Below are 19269 nucleotides of genomic sequence, written 5' to 3'. Positions count from 1 at the left end.
TGCACAGGCATCCCCATCCGTTTCCTTTCTTCTAATACCCCCCAAAACACTGCGGCCATTTAGTCTTTTCATTGCTGATGTTCATTATTTAAACTGGACCAACAAATAAGCAAACATGCAGCTCACTACTAGGTATACAGCATGTGAGAAATACATGAAATACATTGTTCAGCAAGCACCACAGCCCAAACGTCTGCCCCATCAGTCTTACTGGGTACAATTCAGCTTGTTTCTCCAAAAAATATCATGTTGCATCTCATTGCCAATGTACAGTAACAGGGCAGAGGCTGTGCGCAAACCGGCGACCCCACACCCCGTCTCAGCCACTATTCAAAAGAGCCGAGCTCGTCTGCATTCATGTTTATAGAGCTTTTAACCTCATCTCATCTCAGCGACAGGGGACAGAACCCGTAACGGCTGTGCAGTTACACCACCAAGCAAGCAGACATACTGAACCATGCCTTTCACTTGGAACAAATGGCACATGGGAATTCCCAGAGCTTTTATGGTATTTTCAATACATAATTAGAGAGCCATACTGAACCACAGCACAAACAAGTGCTCTCTCAACCATTCCCACTCCATCCACTATCAACACAGGCCCTTGCAGAACTGGACAGATATGCAGAGCACATAAAACCAGACAGTGATGCAGTCGGCTGGACGCCAACATGTACAGTACTGCTAATACACTCACAGAGAAGCACACCGACACGTTTTATCTGGACCACTTGAATGACCAGCACAGGGGACACAATGCAACAGAAGATCAAAAACAGGAACTGAGATCAGGATTATTCCAAGGGGGTAACATGAAATCGTTCCCTGTTGCAAGGAAAGCCATAACCAGCTCAGGACTTCATCCCCTTGGAGGGTAGAAGCTTACCACGTTGCAGGAATAGCTTCTATTTTTTTATGAATTCAAAACCATCCAGTATCATCTCTGGTGTTTGCCGGTGCACAGCCAGGGCTCAGACACGGGGGTAACTGTGACCCTGCCTAGATCTGCTGCAGGGACCTCGGAGCTGGAAATCTCAGCTCTGAAGGGCTTAGGCACACTGGCGGATGTTTATTCCAATACTCCAGCTGTGGAACAGGGCCCCTTTTCTTTTTCTCTTTATCGACCACCTCCCCCCCTTGCCCTCGGCTATCCCCTATTACCTCATGTGTAAACAATGCGTCTCTCCCTAAGCCCTTCTCAGAGGCCCTCTGATTTATTTCTGCCACTTGGAACCTTATTAATTCCAGTTGTTAGGGCCGCGGCTCCAGCAGACGCTGCTCCAGCATGGTTGCTGATGACTGTGAGGAGCCGGGGAGCAGCCACAGTGTGGCCAGCGCCTTGCAGAAGGGACCCCCTTCGTCATGTCTGAAGCATTGGAGAGTGGGGCACAGTCTCTCCTGTATGAAAGGTTGAGATCTACCTGACCAGCTGCTGTCTCTAGTCTCTCTCCAGCCTTACCTCACTGGGATCTGGCTATCTGGTTTAACTTACAGCCCGGCTTCCTTTTATTCCAAAGAACAACACAACTAAGCAGTCAGGGTTATACCACTGATTGTACACTAGAGGTCGCCCTTGGGCCTGGAATCCCGCCTGTCCTTCAGAGTGGAGTGCATGTGGAGGCCAGCAACGCCGTGGTGAGGGAGAGACACCGACTCATCCCAGGGCAGTCTCAAAGAAGTCCTGTTCCTGCCATCCCTTACACTGCGGTTTACAATAGTAAAAGTAAGGTGGTAAATAAAAGCATGGTAAAGCACAGATAAGCATGGTAAAGCATTGTGAAACCCATACTTAATTCTGGTAAATCACAGTAACTGCACGGTATAAGCATGCAACAACTGCTAAACTGCTGCACAGATATACTGTTGGGCTTTTGTCCAACTTCAGCAGAAGGTTTAAAAGTAAACATTTCTGATGCTGACAGCGCTGTGTTTTTCACAATGTACCAACACTGATACTGTAGAAATGACACAGTTTTAAATAAATAGAGCCATGTGTAATCAAAGGATCATAAGGATTAAAAAAAAAGTATGCATCAATGTTTTCACATTGTCTTTTTAGTTCTTCTGCTGTACATGGTGAAATCATGGCAAAGCACATGGTACGGTGTAGTTAATGGTGGTTTAACTTTAAGAGGGGGTCAGCGAGGATAAACATGCCTTCAGTTACTACCCTGCTTCCCTGACACAGATTCTCGGGAGAGCCCTGCCTCCCTGCCTGCCTCCCTGCCTGCCTGCCTGCCTCCCTGCCTGCCTGCCTGTAGTTCAGTAAATCACACAGCTGAAATTGCTGTGGTCCTGCAGAGCAGCTCCTGGCTCCAGACCAACCCCCCACCCTCTGTCCCTTCTACACACATTCTGACAAGAGGGCACAAATGAAGGGCAGGCATGTGTGCACAGCGCCAGGGCAGGATTCCCACACTGACTGCCAGCTCCACAGGGGAGAGCAGCCCTGCCAACCGCCTGGACTCAGCTGGGTCTCCTCGGACTTAACCCCTTCCACTCCACCACTGACCCACGAGGAACGTTTCAGCAGCTCCTACTGACTTACAACACAGGCAGAGCTGACGAACCATGGTCGATACTTCAAGCACAGCACACAAACCCGGACCGATGTCTCACTGCGATAGGAAAGTACAGAAACTCCTACAGGCCTGATTCAAATCTCTTTCAGACTTAGCTGGAAATGAAGTGATTCACATTAGTGTTTTGGTTTGGTAAAGAGATTATTTTATAGATGGTCTTTTGAGAAGCTCTTCAGAAACAGTCAAGAATGGTTTTGTTTTCAGAAAGATGGACCGTTTAATTTTTGGGAGATTTTAAAGGAAGAAAGACAAACAGACAGAAAGACAAACATATATTAGCTATTTTAAGGTGCTCATTCAAAATGTGGAGTCTTATGCGCGGGTCCTGCCTGTCTGTCGATGGTAAACATGACTGCTTTGAATTTAAACTAATGTCCTCCAAACTTTTATCATAGACTCCTTGCTTCTTATAGATCTTCCAGCTTGCACTGGGATATAATCTGATGAACTACATGTTTTTATACAGTTTTAATGTGCAGTGGTCAGGGATGCTTTGCACAAGTTGCTAATGTGCTAGCTACTTGAAACTACATGGTCTAGGTCAGGGCTGGCCAACAACTGGCTCTTGTGCCATATATAGCTCATTGAGCTCCACAGAGATGTAGAGGAGGAGAATCCCATACAGGACTGGTAATGGGTTTAAATAGACTGGGTAGTCTTTGGTAGAAGCGAGTCAGTCAAACCTTCTGTGGCAATGCAACGGTTCCTCATAGGAGGTATGAGTACATCAGCAGCTGCAATGCCTATGCATACTCCTGGTACTGCAGTCCCCACATCCGTACCACACAGGGTGCTACTGCATCAGAACCACTGCACTGCGGAACAGGCTGATGGGGCTGCAACTTGATGGCAAAACTGTGGTCCAGTAATGGCTGTGCAAGAGTTTCTTTGGGGAAGTACTTTCTTATTATTCTGCAAGGGTGATCACTAAACCCTCTACCGTTATTAGGCTGATAATGCAACATTAATATCTATTGGCAAGACTTGGGTCAAACGTCTTATCAGTACAACATTCCGTTTTCATTTAGTACAAAGTCAAGTAAATCAAGGGCTGGGCTACTGCCTCTCCACAGCGTTAGTCACAGCAGCCACACATGCAAAGGGGAACCCCACTGAAGGGGACTCTCGGCACAAAACTACAGTTGAACCCAGCACATTTGGCAGAAAGAGTGCCCGTTAGCAGTTACGGGACGAGTCAGCAGTGAGTACGGAGCCACAGCGGGGTTTCGGTCTGAATGGCGGAATGCTGGGCAGAAGGGGAAGCTTCTTGCCCGGAGGTTAACCACAGGAAATCAGGGAGACATGAGCATGCTAGCTAACCTGACCACAACACCGCCAAACCGTTACCCCCTCCCTCGGAGCGGAGAGCACAGCACCGCCAATCCGTTACCCCCCTCCCCTCGGACCGGAGATCAGGCTCAGACACAGCTTTCAGAGGAACTCAGAGGTTTGGGCCAGCAGATCACCAGGACAGATAGGAAGACCAAGGGCTTTCTAAAAAAAAAAAAACTGCTGTCTGCTTTCTGCTGATTGCTGCATCTGGGCCGGCACTTTCTAATAGCCCTCAGTGGCACTCTTCCCAGAAATCACCAGATAACCGTCAGATCAAAGCTACCCCCCAGCCCTCCTCCCGCTCAACAGCTTTTCAAAAGACCGAGCAGACCACTGCAGAGCTATATCATTCTGTAGCTCTATGTAGAGAACTGTTACTGATAGCCACATGCACATGTAGGAATGTAGGAATCAAATAGGTGACTATATCAACTGTAATGCTAACAGGAAGTGTCTGTCGAAATGCACCCTGACTGCTACTAAGAGAGGGCAGTATTGGTATCGTTATGATGAGTGTAGTGTACCCAGACATCTCAAAGTGATACAAACGACGCACAGAAACACACAGTCTGGCCAAACCTAATATCAGCGGGATCAATGAAATGTTGAGGAAGTTATCATTTTAAAGTAATAACACACAAATCCTATATGAATTCAACAAATTCCTGTTACTGTTGCTGCAATTATGATGCAAACTAATTTCAGGTACTTCTAACCAAGTTTCCTTTCTGCCAAATTTCAGTGAACTGTCTCCCTGATCCCAATTCAACAGGGACTGTCAGCATCAGAAACAAGGCTGCTGGTCTCTGCCACACACACGCTGGAACACCCTTTTGTTATTTATTTATACTCTTGTTACCATAACGATGAGAAGCCTCCGTACAAGAACTGACGTCACCCTCGTTGGTTCTGTGGTTGAGGTGAGCAGCGTCGACAGGATGTGATGTCAGAGGCCCCCAATGCGCGGTGACGCAGGTGCTGTCGGTGAACCCTCACGGTGTTTCCAGGAAACCCCGGCACTTCTCAACCACACCAGCCAAAGAGGGGCAGAGCGTTAAAGGGACAGTGCAATGAAACACCTGTGATACCCCTGCAGACAATGGCAGGAAGCAGAGGAGGCTGACGACAGCGCCATAGCAGGTGTAGCTGGTGGAAGGATGGAAGTAACTGAAGCTCATTCCTGAGGTTCTGAAAAAAAACAATGCTACATTCTCCCAAAATCAGATGCCATATTTCTGATGGTCCTCAAAGATAGGCTGGACAGGAAGGGACTGGTTACTGCTTTAGCTATACAAAGCCACGAAGTCTGTTGTTGGCAGATCTAATTTGGTCCGAAGTCGTCTACACACGTTGCTTCCTGGCGTCCTTACTGGAGTTAAGGGGTGAAACTGCTGTCTGCTGGGCAGTGATCCAGACAAGGGAGTCCTTTCCCCACCAAACACCTCCTTCTGTGGACCGTTACTCCAATAACTCTCTGTTATTGCAGCTTTAAAGGATCCTCATAAAGCAGCTCCTGGCTTCCTGAGTTTTACTGCTTCCCATAATTAAGGGATCCGTGCAAGCAAGGCCAGGGCAGCTCGGAGAGAAGCTTTTCCTCAGGACCAGCCAGCTGTGTGCACTTCCTGACACTAAACTCCTTCCTCGGCGGGCAGGGCGGTTCGGAGGGGTACCCATGTGTTCACCAGCCCAGCACCACCCACCATCCTCCCACTGAGCTACTCAAACAGACTGCCTTCCACATTGCAGCCCTAAACACTGAGCTACTCAAACAGACCGCCTTCCACACTGCAGCCCTAAACACTGAGCTACTCAAACAAACTGCCTTCCACACTGCAGCCCTAAACACTGAGCTACTCAAACCCACTGCCTTCCACACTGCAGCCCTAAACACTGAGCTACTCAAACAGACTGCCTTCCACACTGCAGCCCTAAACACTGAGCTACTCAAACCCACTGCCTTTCACATTGCAGCCCTAAACACTGAGCTACTCAAACAGACTGCCTTCCACATTGCAGCCCTAAACACTGAGCTACTCAAACAGACTGCCTTCCACACTGCAGCCCTAAACACTGAGCTACTCAAACCCACTGCCTTCCACACTGCAGCCCTAAACACTGAGCTACTCAAACCCACTGCCTTCCACACTGCAGCCCTAAACACTGAGCTACTCAAACCCACTGCCTTCCACACTGCAGCCCTAAATGACATGCCTTTACCCTGGTATACCACAGTAAACTCTTCTAAGGCCAGGGTCTGTAATCCCTAGCATGCAGACAAAGCACGTCCCCCTCCTGACCAGGGATTCCCCAACCCATATTCAAGGAAATTCAGTTTCTAACGAAACCGAAAAAGACAAGGGGGAGGTGAACTGTCTTTTTTTGTTTTCCCTCCACCCTGACTCATTCTCTGATGTTTGCTTTCTGCCGAAAGGTGAGTGAAAGTGAGAAACTGAAGCAAGTGGCAGTTGGAGGGTTACTAGCTGATACAGATACTTGCTAGGTCAGAAGCAGGACACAGTCAGAAGACACTCTATTGCTTTTCATCTGAAGTGGCAGTTTCATTTCTGCGGGGCTTTGGCACCAAACACACCAGGGAGGGGCATTTCAAAGAACTTTGCTGTTCACTGGAACCCAAACGCTTGTTTTCACAGGCGCGCTTCTGCAAGCAAACCGACTACCGCGCGCCTGGCCCTGGATGGTTCAATGGATTCTATTGCGACACACTCCGGTAAAGCACTGTCAGTCATGAGCACGGCACAGGCCTTGTCTTTATGCACCAGCGTCAAACATGTGTTTATATTGCATTAACACTCCTTCAAACTATTTCATTATGTTTCTCAAACAGTCCACTCACGAGCACCAGCTCAACGACCATTCTGATGCGCTGTTATAACTTCGTGCTTTACCATGCTTGTCCCACTACGATCTACTACACTTTCCCATGCTTTTACCACAGTATATTATTATTTATTATTATTATTTATTTCTTAGCAGACGCCCTTATCCAGGGCGACTTACAATTGTTACAAGATATCATATTATACATTATTTCACATTATACAGATATCACATTATTTTTACATACAATTACCCATTTATACAGTTGGGTTTTTACTGGAGCAATCTAGGTAAAGTACCTTGCTCAAGGGTACAGCAGCAGTATCCCCCACTGGGGATTGAACCCACGACCCTCCGGTCAAGAGTCCAGAGCCCTAACCACTACTCCACACTGCTGTAGTATACTACAGTAAACGTTTACAAAGGGTTGGACTGAGCTCGTAGATTCTTTTTGATGTTGTTGCATCTAGCCAGGTTGTCAAATACACTGAATCACCAGTAAAAAACAACATGAGTTCAAAAGAACTGAAAAACACGAACATGCACGAATGAGTCTGAAAAAAGATAATAAAATGTTATTCAAAGACTGAAAGCATGCCTTGAAATGAATGGAGACCATACTAGACCATTCAGGAATTAGCTACAGATACCTAGACCTGCAGCTGACACCTTCACACTGCCCAGTTTCACTGCTCTGCCCCGCTGGGAATATTTTTTTCCACTGCCGAAGTGCATAATGGCCAAATCTTTGCCACCCAGAACTGAGCAAGACAGACCTGTCGTACCTTTATTTCACCACTAGAGGGTGCGTTTTTTCTGTAAACATGAGAACAAAACAACAGCAGAGCTAGAAATGGAAAAGCCCGCTGTTTGTTCAGCGTGGTTAGAAGGGGAAATTTGCTATTTTGAGCTCCCCACAGTTTATTTCTGAGTGATGCAAAGGGAAAGGGTTAGGTTCAGTAGGAGGAATACCGCTATATTTCCTAATAATTGACCCCGGCAATAAACTGTCTCCTCTTTTATCTTGAAATGTAAGATATGTAAAGCAGATGTCCACAAGACACACACAGGGCATATAGTGAACTATAATATAGTCATTTGCAATACTATCTGAACTTCGATTATTCACAAAACCCCCCTCTGAGTAAGTGAAACTTACTGTTAAAACTACTTTTAGAAATGTGTATTCATCTGTGAAGCCACAGGGATGCATGATATTACTATTGCTGAATTCATTTTGCGTGTCTATTGCAGTGATACTTGGTAGCACATAAGTAACCACGTAACAGCATGGTAATAACTACCAGTGCTTTCTGCTCTTACACTGTTGGATAAGGTAAGGTGGGATAAGTGTGTAATTACATGGAAATGGCCTGAGTTAGCATGAAATTACATTGTATTCATTTACATTACCAGGTAGTAAAACTACTCTTTCTAAATCAGAAATATAAAAAAAGACAGTGTTCGGGACTCTTAACCTCAGCTTGTGCTGCCTGGCTTTCGGAGCCCGCCTGCTTGTTTGTGTCAGTACGGACAGGACAAAACGAATGGAGGTGGCAGGGTCACTTACCTGGGGTGCTTCTTCTTGAACAACTTTCTGGGGCTGCAAAGAAAGAAAGCAGGCAGGTGAGTGACCAGTGAGAACATCCGCCCGACCTCCCTCTCTGACAGTCCCCCTGCTGGGACCATCATCATGAGCTCCAGCATAAGCACTAGTCTCAGCTCTGCAGCGCTGTCATTACCAATATAAACACTAGTCTCAGCTCTGCAGCGCTGTCATTACCAGTATAAACACTAGTCTCAGCTCTGCAGCGCTGTCATTACCAGTATAAACACTAGTCTCAGCTCTGCAGCGCTGTCATTACCAGTATAAACACTAGTCTCAGCTCTGCAGCGCTGTCATTACCAGTATAAACACTAGTCTCAGCTCTGCAGCGCTGTCATTACCAGTATAAACACTAGTCTCAGCTCTGCAGCGCTGTCATTACCAGTATAAACACTAGTCTCAGCTCTGCAGCGCTGTCATTACCCTGCACCTTAATAATAATGAGCACTAGTCTAAACACTCCATTCTCAGCTCCCCAGCACTGTCACTATACACCAAGAAAGTGAGCAAAAATATCACTCTGTTCTCAGCTCTCCTGCTACAAAACAGCTGTACAGCTGTGGAGTAGCTAGAGAAGAGAGAGGGGCGGAGGGGGGGCGTTTGTGTCTGATTGGCATTTGTCCCTTAAAGAAAGGAATCAGGAAGAGGCTGTCCATTCATAAAACTGAAACAGACTTTGCAAACAACAAAACAGAGCACACTGGTCTCTACTGGGGTGGAGCTGGCACTGGGCCAGGAGAAAGGAGGGGGAGGGCGAGCCAGAGCCAGAGCCAGAGACACACACAGAGAAAAACAGGGAGGGGAACGGGGAAGAGGGGAATGTGAGAAAGGGTGAAAGAGGAGAAAAACAGCAAAAGGGGCTGAGAGAGCACAGCATGAACGAGGGAGGGAGAAGGAGAGAAAAAGGGGTATCTGGACAGCAAAGCTCAGTACTGGTTTTCAGCTAGTCAGAGCGCAGAGTTTTTAATTGGTGATGATGCCTGTTTCTGGAGATGGATGGGCTGGTTAAAAAAAATACATTAAAAATGCCTGTCTGTCTGTAGTGACATTTACTGTTAAATAACCCAGTGTGATGCTGGTTCTACATACCGGTTTGTTACGTAACCAGAAAGAAACCAGTACACGTGTGTTCTAATTTCCATCTTGATTACTTCAGATCATTACTATTCCCAAGCCAGATTCGGTGTATATGTTACTTTTTTTTTTTTCTGAAGATAATTTAAATCCTATTTTACTGGTGTTTCTGGGATTTCCAGCAGGGAGGAGAGAGTGTGAGAATGAGAGAAGGGACAGGGGGAAGGAGGGAGAGAAGGAGGGAGAATGGAAGGAGAGAGAGAGAGAGAGAAGGAGAGAGAAAGAGAGAGAGAGAGGGAGGGAGAGAGAGGGGGACAGAGAGGGAGGGTGACTGGAGTTGAATTCCATCTGGCAGACATTTGAGAACAGCGAGGAACAGAAGCAGGGCTGCTGGCATGGGGCCAGAGGTACTCAGAACCTCCACCGGAGCGCCAAAGGAGACTGGCTGTAAATAAGAACCCTTTTAGTTCTCAAGGGTGCAAACGGCCAGGCGGTAGCCCAGGGTCCGAGGCAGGGTGGCCAGAGCGGGCGGCGAGGCCACGCTGTCTCGACTCAGTCCTGGGCGGGAACGTACTCTGGGTGGCCGCGTGGCTGTTACGCTGAGCGAGAACGAGAGGCAAATAAACATCTTTAAAAAATGTATAAATAAATACATAAATAAATGCAAAAAGAAGAGTTTTTAATGGCACTCATTTAAGTTCTGTCTGTCTGTCTGTCTGTCTGTCTGTCACACTCTGACCCATGTTGAGCATGACAGCAGCCTTCTATTGTCACCTGTAGACCTTTTGCTTGAATCTGGGTATAATCCAACAAAAAGTTTTGTTTTTTTTTAAATACACATTTTACTCATTTTAATGATATGTGCATGCATTATTTTTTGGTGTTTATGGCCCCTTCCTTGTGCTGTCTGTTTTATCACTGTGTACCGTGTGTGGAGGGTATTTGTTTACATGTGGTTGCTAGAGGATTGACCCAGATTTCTGGACGTTAGCGTGCTCATTCTTTTACAGCAGACAGAATAGAGAAGGGGGAGTTTTAAGCTTAACCAACACAGTGCCTTTATGTGCTGATGCTGTGCACGGATTCTCCAGGCTGTCAGTCTGAAGAAATCCCCAGGGTTACCAGAACGTGGTGCAGAAACTCACCAAACAGAAACAGAAACAGAAAGTGTATTTTTAAAACAAACTGCAACTGCTGGTAAGTAAGTGGAAAGCAATCCTGTAGCTGAATGCATGGCCTTTTCCATTTCTATGAATTTATTCACAAGGTGTCAAATTTAGAAAAGAGCAACGAAACGGCGAACGCAGGCACACCCGCCACCCATTTCAAAAAAGCTTTGTGAAACTATGGGAAATTTCAACAGAGATAGAGGAGTTTGAAAAAAATATGTAAGAGAAACCAAGCTGTTAAAAAACTAGTGACAGTCAATTTAGTTCTTAAATCGTCCTTCTCGCTTTGTCTTTTTTGTTTTGTTAATTTGACTTGTACAATCTGCACTGTTGTTTTACAATATAAACAAGGCCCTTTATTTGTGTGTGTTTTTTATATTATTATTTTAGATAGAATCTTTTAAAACATCATGATTTATTTTAATGATTATAAAACAAAAACTGAGAACAGACCTGCACAATTATTTTACTAGTGATTTGAAAGGATTAACAGTTTTACAACAAGCAGGGATCTACAGTTTCCTGTCCACCCATTGCCTTTCACCTCTCCTTGATTACAATAAGATTAGAATCAAGAAGATTGATTCGTTGTTTCTAATCTCTGGTTCCAGTCGCCTTTTGCAACACAAACCACTGGAGTTTCCAATCTCAATGGAGCAAACCGCACCTCTAACCCCACCCCACCAATCAAAGACACACCCTCCTGGCTTAAACTATCCAATGCCTAGCTGCTGCTGGGTTTCTGCCCGCCCCCAGCCAGTTTGAGCCCCGCCCCTCCCCTGCAGGCTGATTTGTGAATGCCGGCTGCTTGCCGTGGCTCTTTCTCTCTATTGTGTGTGGTATCTGTGGAATGTGGGCCCCAGCAGACCCGTTTCCTCCTCTAATCAAACACATTTCCTCCTCCCTGCTGTTCCACTCCTCTAGGGCCAACTGTGACCATTACCCAGACTCCCTCTCCCTCTCTCTCTGCTGCTACACGTTCCTGCCTGCGGAACAAGCAGGTTCCAGGGAGCTGACAAGGCAGGCACCCCTGGAGTTGAGCACAGGGAAGCAGGCTAGTTCCAAGTGATTGTAGCCATAGAGGGCAAGGGAAAGTGCCCCTTCAGAAAGGGTTAAATGCCCTTCTTTATTTTAAAACATGCTGTCTTGGTGTGTGCCAGGTTCATACAATCTTTGTTTGCAAGCCATGCTTTAAAATACTGTTGCACAACCTTTGGCTTTTTTCATGTCATTAACCAACCACCTGCTTCCTCTGGTGACTGACATGCCTTCAGCCAATAACTTTGACCTAGGAAGTGCAGATGTAACCAATTTCCTGAATACAGCATGGAAACTGAGGACTTTCTTTAACCCAGTGTAGTACCAAATGTCACATTTTAAAAATGTTAGTCACAGTCACTTTAATGAGCTAGAGACTAGCATGGTAGTGTGGCTTAGTGGTTATGGCAGAGGACTGGGAGGCAGTGTGGTTTACTGTTTGGAGTTATGAGAGTGGGAGACAGCGTGGCTTAGGAGTTAGAGCTGAGTGACTGGGAGACTGTGTTGCTATGTGCTAGGATCCGAGGCTGTACAATAGTTTTTTAAGAGACAACAGCAAAGTGTGGATCATTATGTCTGGGTCCAACAGAGGTTTTCAAATGGGAAATGGTTAGCCGGTGAAGGCAGAGGGAAGCACTGTGTGTTTAATAGCTTCCTGATGGCACTTGCTCTCAAGCCACACCAGACCGCCCCCCCTCTCATACACACAACACCCCCACTCCTAATTAAAAACACATTAGAAAAGGAAGGGAAACCACTTCCCCACTAATACTGGTCTTTGGGGCACCCAACGCATGTACTGGAGGGGCACAGGAGTCCCTTCAAGGGCTAACCCATGCTAGCTCTGGGATTTGTGTGTGTGTGTGTGGTGTGGTGTGCGTGTGCACGTGTGTGCATGTTTATGATGTGCATGTGTGTGTGTGCGTGCGTGTGTGGTGTGCATGTGCGTGTGTGTGTGTGTGTGTGTGCGTGTGTGCGTGCGTGTGTGTGGTGTGCAAGATGAAGAGGAGGGCATGCTTTTTCCAGTTCAGCTGCACTATTACACTCTTCTCTTGTGAGCCCCCGTTATTATCCTGGTCCCATGTCATTTCACACACATCTATTTTCCATTTGTGGCATATGCACCGAAACTGCTATTTGTGACGAGCGGCTGTCTGTAATAACGCTTTAACTGCAGCTATACAATACAGTCCGGAGGGAACGGGGAGCAACAATCACTTCAATTTGCAGGCCCAAGTTAATTGGCTTGGGTGCATTGTTCCAGATGTTAGTTAGTTGCTCGGAAAAAAGGTAAAGAACTAACAAGACCAAGATTTTGCAGGCCGAAAGAAATAATAAGGTTCTGTGTCTGAGAGTGTTTCAGATCAGAGAGTTTTAACAAGCACTGGTCTTGCGACTACCGACATTTTAAAGAGTGTAGTCGGACGTATTGCCCTTTGATTTGGAAATCTAGTTCTCACAATGACTGAACAAGGACATGTAGATGATGTCACTCTTTAGGAGCAATTAGGCAGTAGCAGTCCTACAGGCTCTGCTGCAGGAGAGCAGGATCCCAACAAGCTGCCTGGAGCCAGGGTTCGGGAGCGGAGGTTTCTACTCACCCACTTCCTCGGTCGGCCTCTTGGTCTCTTCTCTCCCGTAGGCTCTGCTTTCTGAACAAAAACAAATCCAGCATTGAACACAAACAATTTGCCGTGCTCTGCAATGGGGTTTTTTTTGTGGTACACCCAAACATTTTTTGGCTTATCTAGACGATGTAGAGTGCTAATTATGCTATAAAAAATAAATACCCATAGGGGGTGCTGTTGGAGCCTTTCTCGCATGGTTAATTGAGTGAATGAGCGGAGGCCTCAAACACACAGCTTTAAAGCTGCTGGTTTACCATGTGATGTGCCCACCTCATGGGCAATTGTGTCACTGCTGTCCCAAGAACATACTTCAGAACTAGGTACGTCACAGCAGGAGTGCCAAGCCAAACGACTTTATGCCAGCCCTGTACTCCTCTCCTTGCTTTAACATTTAAATACCATGTTCTTACCTTGCTATACTGCAGGAAGCTTTTATTTGGTTCCCTTACAAATGCAAAGAAGGATCAGGTCAGAGACATCAGACACTAGCAAACTATTGCTTTTAATTAGGCTTCACAATTAAATGTATATTTAGAGTAAAAGAAATGTAACCCCCCTCACTGCATACCTTAAGGGTGGCGCGGGGCCCCTTGTTTTTGCTGCCACGGGGCCTCCCGCGAGGTCTCTTCGGGGTGGGGGGGCCAGCTGGCTCCTGGAAATAAAAAATAAAAAACAGGGTGAGACCTTTTATAACAGTTCAGGCAGTTCTAGAGGTCCAATGAGCTGAATTACACTCCATTGAGCTTAATATGTGAGTTTACCCAACAGAACCTCAAGTCTGCCCCAGATGGGCCACCCAACAGCAGCAGAGGTGAGGGAGCAGTTTGGTTTCCATTCCCAACTGAAAAGCAACAACGCTGCAGAACGGTGTGGCCAGACTGGAACCCAGGTGAAAGCACGGGCAGGAAAATGTCTTGTGCCTTTAAAGGGTCAAATGAACCTTTGAGAAATGATGCAACCTTTCAGAAAGAAGACTTGAGAGCTAACGCTCACTTAAACGTCAAACACCTTTAACTTGACACACTTAAGGGAGCATTCAGATGTTGTTTCTGATTACGGTCGTTGGCTTCTGCTTGGAGCTCTCCGATACCTGCTCATGCCCTGCCCGTGGGACACCCTTGGAAAGAAGACGCTGCCCCCACCCAAACGAGACTGACCTGAGGTTGCTTCCTGGGCCTGCCCCTGCCTCTCCTCTCGGGCTCAGCAGGGGGCGGTGCGGTGCCCTGCCGAGCCGGTCCTTCTCTGGCGCCACTGTTGCTCATCGCTGCGTCCCACGGGGTCCAACGTCCTCAAGACCTTCTGCAGAGAGAGGGCGGGATGTGCCTTGGCATTGAGCTCTGTCTCTCAGGGACTGGATGTGACTGCCCAGCCTGCACCTTCAGCTACCTCCACTTGTGTGCGCAGCAGCGGAGAAACACACAGCACCTGAGCGACAAAGCAGCAGGGAAATCAGAGGTGTGACACTCACTCCCTGGGGCCAGTAACATCACTATTATACTGTATTAAGAAAACAGTCCTTGAAAGTGTTGTGAATGGGGCTCCAAATCAAGCAGACAAAGGTTTCAGCTACGAAGACGTTGGTTTACTTGCCTTTCTTTCTTTCTTTCTTTCTTTCTTTCTTTCTTTCTTTCTGTCGTACCCCAGACTTAAAGTTATGCATGGACCCCTAAACTAAACTAAACTCAATTACAGGCCAACAATATCATGATGTTAACACAAAAAGCAGATGAACAAACAGTATCGCAGTGCCACATCCATAACTTCCAGAACACAAATCACTCAGTGTTGCTTGGCATGCTGGAATTACTGCATACTGTACTGCGTTGCAGGGAGCGAGCAAGATGTGGGTTTAAATAAATAAATAAATAAACACGCTGGCTGCCCCCGCCAGTTGGCAGCCTGCACACCAGGGGATACTAGCTGAATCCCCTGCCAGCTTGGCGTCACTGTCTCTCGGGAGCTCAGCCACAGGGACATGCCACTATCCCTGCTCCAGCTGCCAATTCCACTGCAGGAATGAAAATACTGACAATCCCAGCATGTTTACATGGATAAACTCCAGCATGGTGAAACATTTATTTCTGGTGCTACTCGCATTTAGTTTTGCAGTTTTTTTTTTTGTTTGTTTTTTTGTTGTTGGGTGGTCTCACTTATCTATGACTCAGCAAATTATTAACAGTGATGATTTAATAAAACAAAAAAAATGAATTTTTGTTTTATAACTCAATTAAATAAATCAGAGATCCTCCAGGACATACTACAAAACTTGTTGCAAAACAATAGAAAAGATGTTATCGAATAGCAAGAAAGCCTTATTATTATTATTCTATTTCTTAGCAGACGCCCTTATCCAGGGCAACTTACAATTGTTACAAGATATCACATTATTTTTACATACAATTACATTATTTTTTTACACATTATTTTTTTACATACAACTACCCATTTATACAGTTGGGTTTTTACTGGAGCAATCTAGGTAAAGTACCTTGTTCAAGGGTACAGCAGCAGTGTCCCCCACCTGGGATTGAACCCACGACCCTCCAGTCAAGAGTCCTAACCACTACTCCACACTGCTGCCTTATCATAAGGGTGGGAATTGTATTACTGTACCACTGTAACAGCGCCCCCAGTACATTACAAGGGATAAAGGAGGTACTGCAGTGGAGTGTGGGCTCAACACTCAACACTGACCGACAGGACCAATGGTTAAGACGAGCTATACTGTACTTTACATTACTGTGCCATCTTACCCACCCACACACCAGCAAGGCAGCCTGGTCCCCACAAGATACCAGTGTATAAGAACGAACAGGTGCCCACAAGCCACATGTGTAACATCAGACACCTACCTGTAACGCAGGTGGAGGTGTGACATGGAAATCAAGCACACTCAGAAAGAGACCCAGAATCACAGCATCTCAAAGCATGGGTTACCTAGTGCAGACACCCCACACTAAACTGACAGGCTGCTCTGTGCATTATTAAAAAACACAGAAACGCATAGAACCACTTTTTCAAAAGCATTATTATTGGCAACAGGCTGTTTTTTATTTTTGTATTTATTGATGTCACTATTAAGACAGTTGCTGTCCTGCAGTATATTCTCAGAGGATTGTATAGCGTTTGGGTATTTGAGTCTAGTACCTCCATGTACCCTGCAGTGAACATATTAGGAAATGATGGTCCGGATTTCTAATGGCTGTTTACTGAAGGCTAGGGATCGATTACTATAGGAGCCATACATCAAAACACAATCCTACACATGAGAAACTATAGGGGACCTTCTGGGTTAAGCCACGAGTAACAGCAGAACAGTATGCATTTGTTTCACAGTACAGAGAAGCATGCAGGCACAAACGTAGGCTATGCTCCTCTACTCTGTACACCCCAGCGCTAAACCCTGCTTCCCTCGACACCTTTGACAATTCCACCCGTCCAAAACCTCCTGCATTACTGCTGAACAGGAGCGATGAGCAGCAAGGAATCTGAGCACCTCCACTTACCTAAATTAACTTTCAGCATTTAATCCATATCATTTCATAGAACATTTTTGACGAATGTGAAATTTATTTCTGGGAAAATGTCTTTCATTGCCCCTCCCCACCCCACCCCACCTCAGTGCTTCTCGAATACTAAGTCTGCAAGGATTAACAGGGCTAGTAAAACATCGTATGGGATGGTACACCCATGCACACGACTTACACATACTTAACTGAACACTGTCGCTCTCTTACTACACAGAAACAACGAAAAGAAGTCGTCTTACAATCCCCCAAGACTTTTCTGATATTAACATGTTTTTTTCCCCCCTTGATTTCCCCCAGGTCTTTCCTTTTTGGTTTTCTAGGACGCGTGGGGGGCCCCGCTAAAAGAAAACACATTTTTTTTTTACCTCGCAGGATTCCCAATCCAAGACCGAACGCTCAACGACCCAGCCGCTTGCAGCCGAGCCGACAACCACCTCGCTCTCTCGCCTCTCGCACAGCGCACACACACACACTCCCAGCACGCCCGCTGCTTTTATTTTAACAGACGTGTCTCACTCACGATCCCTTTCTTAAAAAAAAAATAAATAAAACACTCAGGGAACTGACTTAAATAGAAAACCTTTGTATGTGTATCACTAGTGCTGCAAATGAATACAGCACTGTTTAATTGAATCGCGATTTGACAGAAGGAAAGCGTGCATTTTGCAGGGCTATACGTTCTGAATGGGGCGAAGTCAACGTGGGGAGATTTTCAACAGCAGCAGCGGCAGAACAAACTTAACTACCAAATTCTACAGCCCGAAACCAAGAAACATGTGGGGACTCGGAACGGGGAGCTTTTTGTTATAGAAGGTGGTGTCGGGGTTGTTCAAAGGTTGAAATGACTTAATGCTGTTCTGTAATCAGAAAAACAGTAGCACAACATCCTACTGTACGCTACAACACGCACACTACGCGCCTCTGTGTTGCAAACAGACACCCACAATGTTTATGTTCACAGCGCGTTTCCTCATATGATAGTACATACTGTACAGTCAGTAAAAACACCATACAAAAGTCATATGGCCCGCTCCCGTTAACTGCAATGAGGGCAACACAACAGCTCTAGGAATGCTGCCAGTAATGTGGAACTCTGTGTACTTATTCCGTAAGGGCGGCAATTACAAACAGAATTGCTCATTGTAGCCAGCATGTTCTTTTGTTTGTTTGTTTTATTTTTAAGGAACGCGACTGATACAAATCCTACATAAAGGCACACATTACATAATAGGACACTCTACACCGGTTGTAACTTTATGCGAAAGTGTGGGTGGGCTGACTTGTAGTTTTATTTAACTAGTTTGAGTCACGTAATAATAATAATAATAATAATAATAATAATAATAATAATAATAATAATAATAATAATTACAATTACAATCATCCCCCCAATCTGGGAATCAATTACCAAAAGTAAAACACCAAGTAAAATCATCGCAGAAAATATTAAAGCAGGATTTAGCAATAATAATAATAATAATAATAATAATAATAATAATAATAATAATAATAATAATAATAATAATAATATAGCTATGTAAAATGGATTTCCTACCTGAAGAAAATCGCGGGTCACAACTAGATACCTTCCAAGCCAGACAGTTTTGTGGAAAGAAAAAAAAAAGCAGTTCACTATATATATCTATAGGTCGACTTTCTAAGGAACTGGGCTCATAGCACCGTTACTTTTCACTTGAGTAATTCATAAACTTGCACTATCTGACTAGGGGGGAAAGTTAAACCACACACACACACACACACACACTGACACTGGTGTTCAAAACGGTCCTCCCGACACTAAAGAAAGCCCGAAAGTCTGCAAATGCACAGCACAAGGAGTCATGTCTGACATCAACAGGGTGTTATGAAAATAGAGAGAGAGAAATTTAAAAAAAAAAAAAAACTGTTACATTTCCCCAATTAGATGGAAGTGGGCGGGTTACCAAAAATATAGTGCAATATAACCGATCCCCACAACAAATTCCCCCAAACAAACATGCACCAAAACGTACAAAAAACAACTTACCTTATAAAAATCCCCCGTTTTCAATTCCTTATTGTTTATTTTCTTCTGCAGAATAAAGGCTTTAAAACGAGTATCCTCAGATGCCAGCTTACCCCCCAAAAATAAAAAAGCAGGACCTTTTTTCTTCTTCTTAAATATTTAAAGCGGTCACCAAAATGTACAACGGTTTAAAAGGAATGAAAGCTCCTCTCTCTCAGCCCCCCCCCCCTCTCTCTCTCTCTTGCTCTCTCTCTCTCCCTCCCTCCCTCTCTCTCACTCTCTCGCTCCCTCCCTCCCTCGCTCAGTCTCGGTGTGTGATCCTAGCTAGACTGCAGTCATCCGTGGCCCTGCACTGCGAAGACCCCGATTGATAGAGTAAGGACTCACACGCTCACTGCCAAATACATCACATAGTTTCGCTGTTAAAGCATGCAGTATACAGCCAGCGAGCTCTGGGGTAGGGGAAG

The 19269-nt window shown here is 45.6% G+C and overlaps 1 protein-coding gene across 4 annotated transcripts in view; it reads right to left on the bottom strand.

Annotated features, from left to right (window-relative positions):
* LOC117963489 (high mobility group protein HMGI-C-like) overlaps positions 1 to 19269 on the bottom strand; it is a 27792-nt gene extending 8523 nt beyond the window's left edge. The window contains exons 1-6 of one of the 4 annotated variants that reach the window (XM_058999932.1): positions 18824 to 19269; positions 18353 to 18383; positions 14425 to 14692; positions 13836 to 13919; positions 13241 to 13291; positions 8323 to 8355 (exon numbers count right to left, since the gene is read on the bottom strand). In XM_058999932.1, coding sequence (XP_058855915.1) covers positions 8323 to 8355; positions 13241 to 13291; positions 13836 to 13919; positions 14425 to 14529 — 273 coding nt within the window. In that variant the 5' untranslated portion in view covers positions 14530 to 14692; positions 18353 to 18383; positions 18824 to 19269. Of the gene's footprint in view, positions 1 to 8322; positions 8356 to 13240; positions 13292 to 13835; positions 13920 to 14424; positions 14693 to 17162; positions 17275 to 18352; positions 18384 to 18823 lie in introns of those variants that run through there. The other 3 variants (XM_034903732.2, XM_058999934.1, XM_058999933.1) reach the window with 3 other exon arrangements.

Source organism: Acipenser ruthenus, chromosome 25, assembly GCF_902713425.1.
Source record: "Acipenser ruthenus chromosome 25, fAciRut3.2 maternal haplotype, whole genome shotgun sequence".
NCBI lineage: Eukaryota > Metazoa > Chordata > Actinopteri > Acipenseriformes > Acipenseridae > Acipenser > Acipenser ruthenus.
The sequence above is the reverse complement of the archived record's forward strand: the minus strand, read 5'-3'. Positions and strand labels throughout refer to the sequence as shown.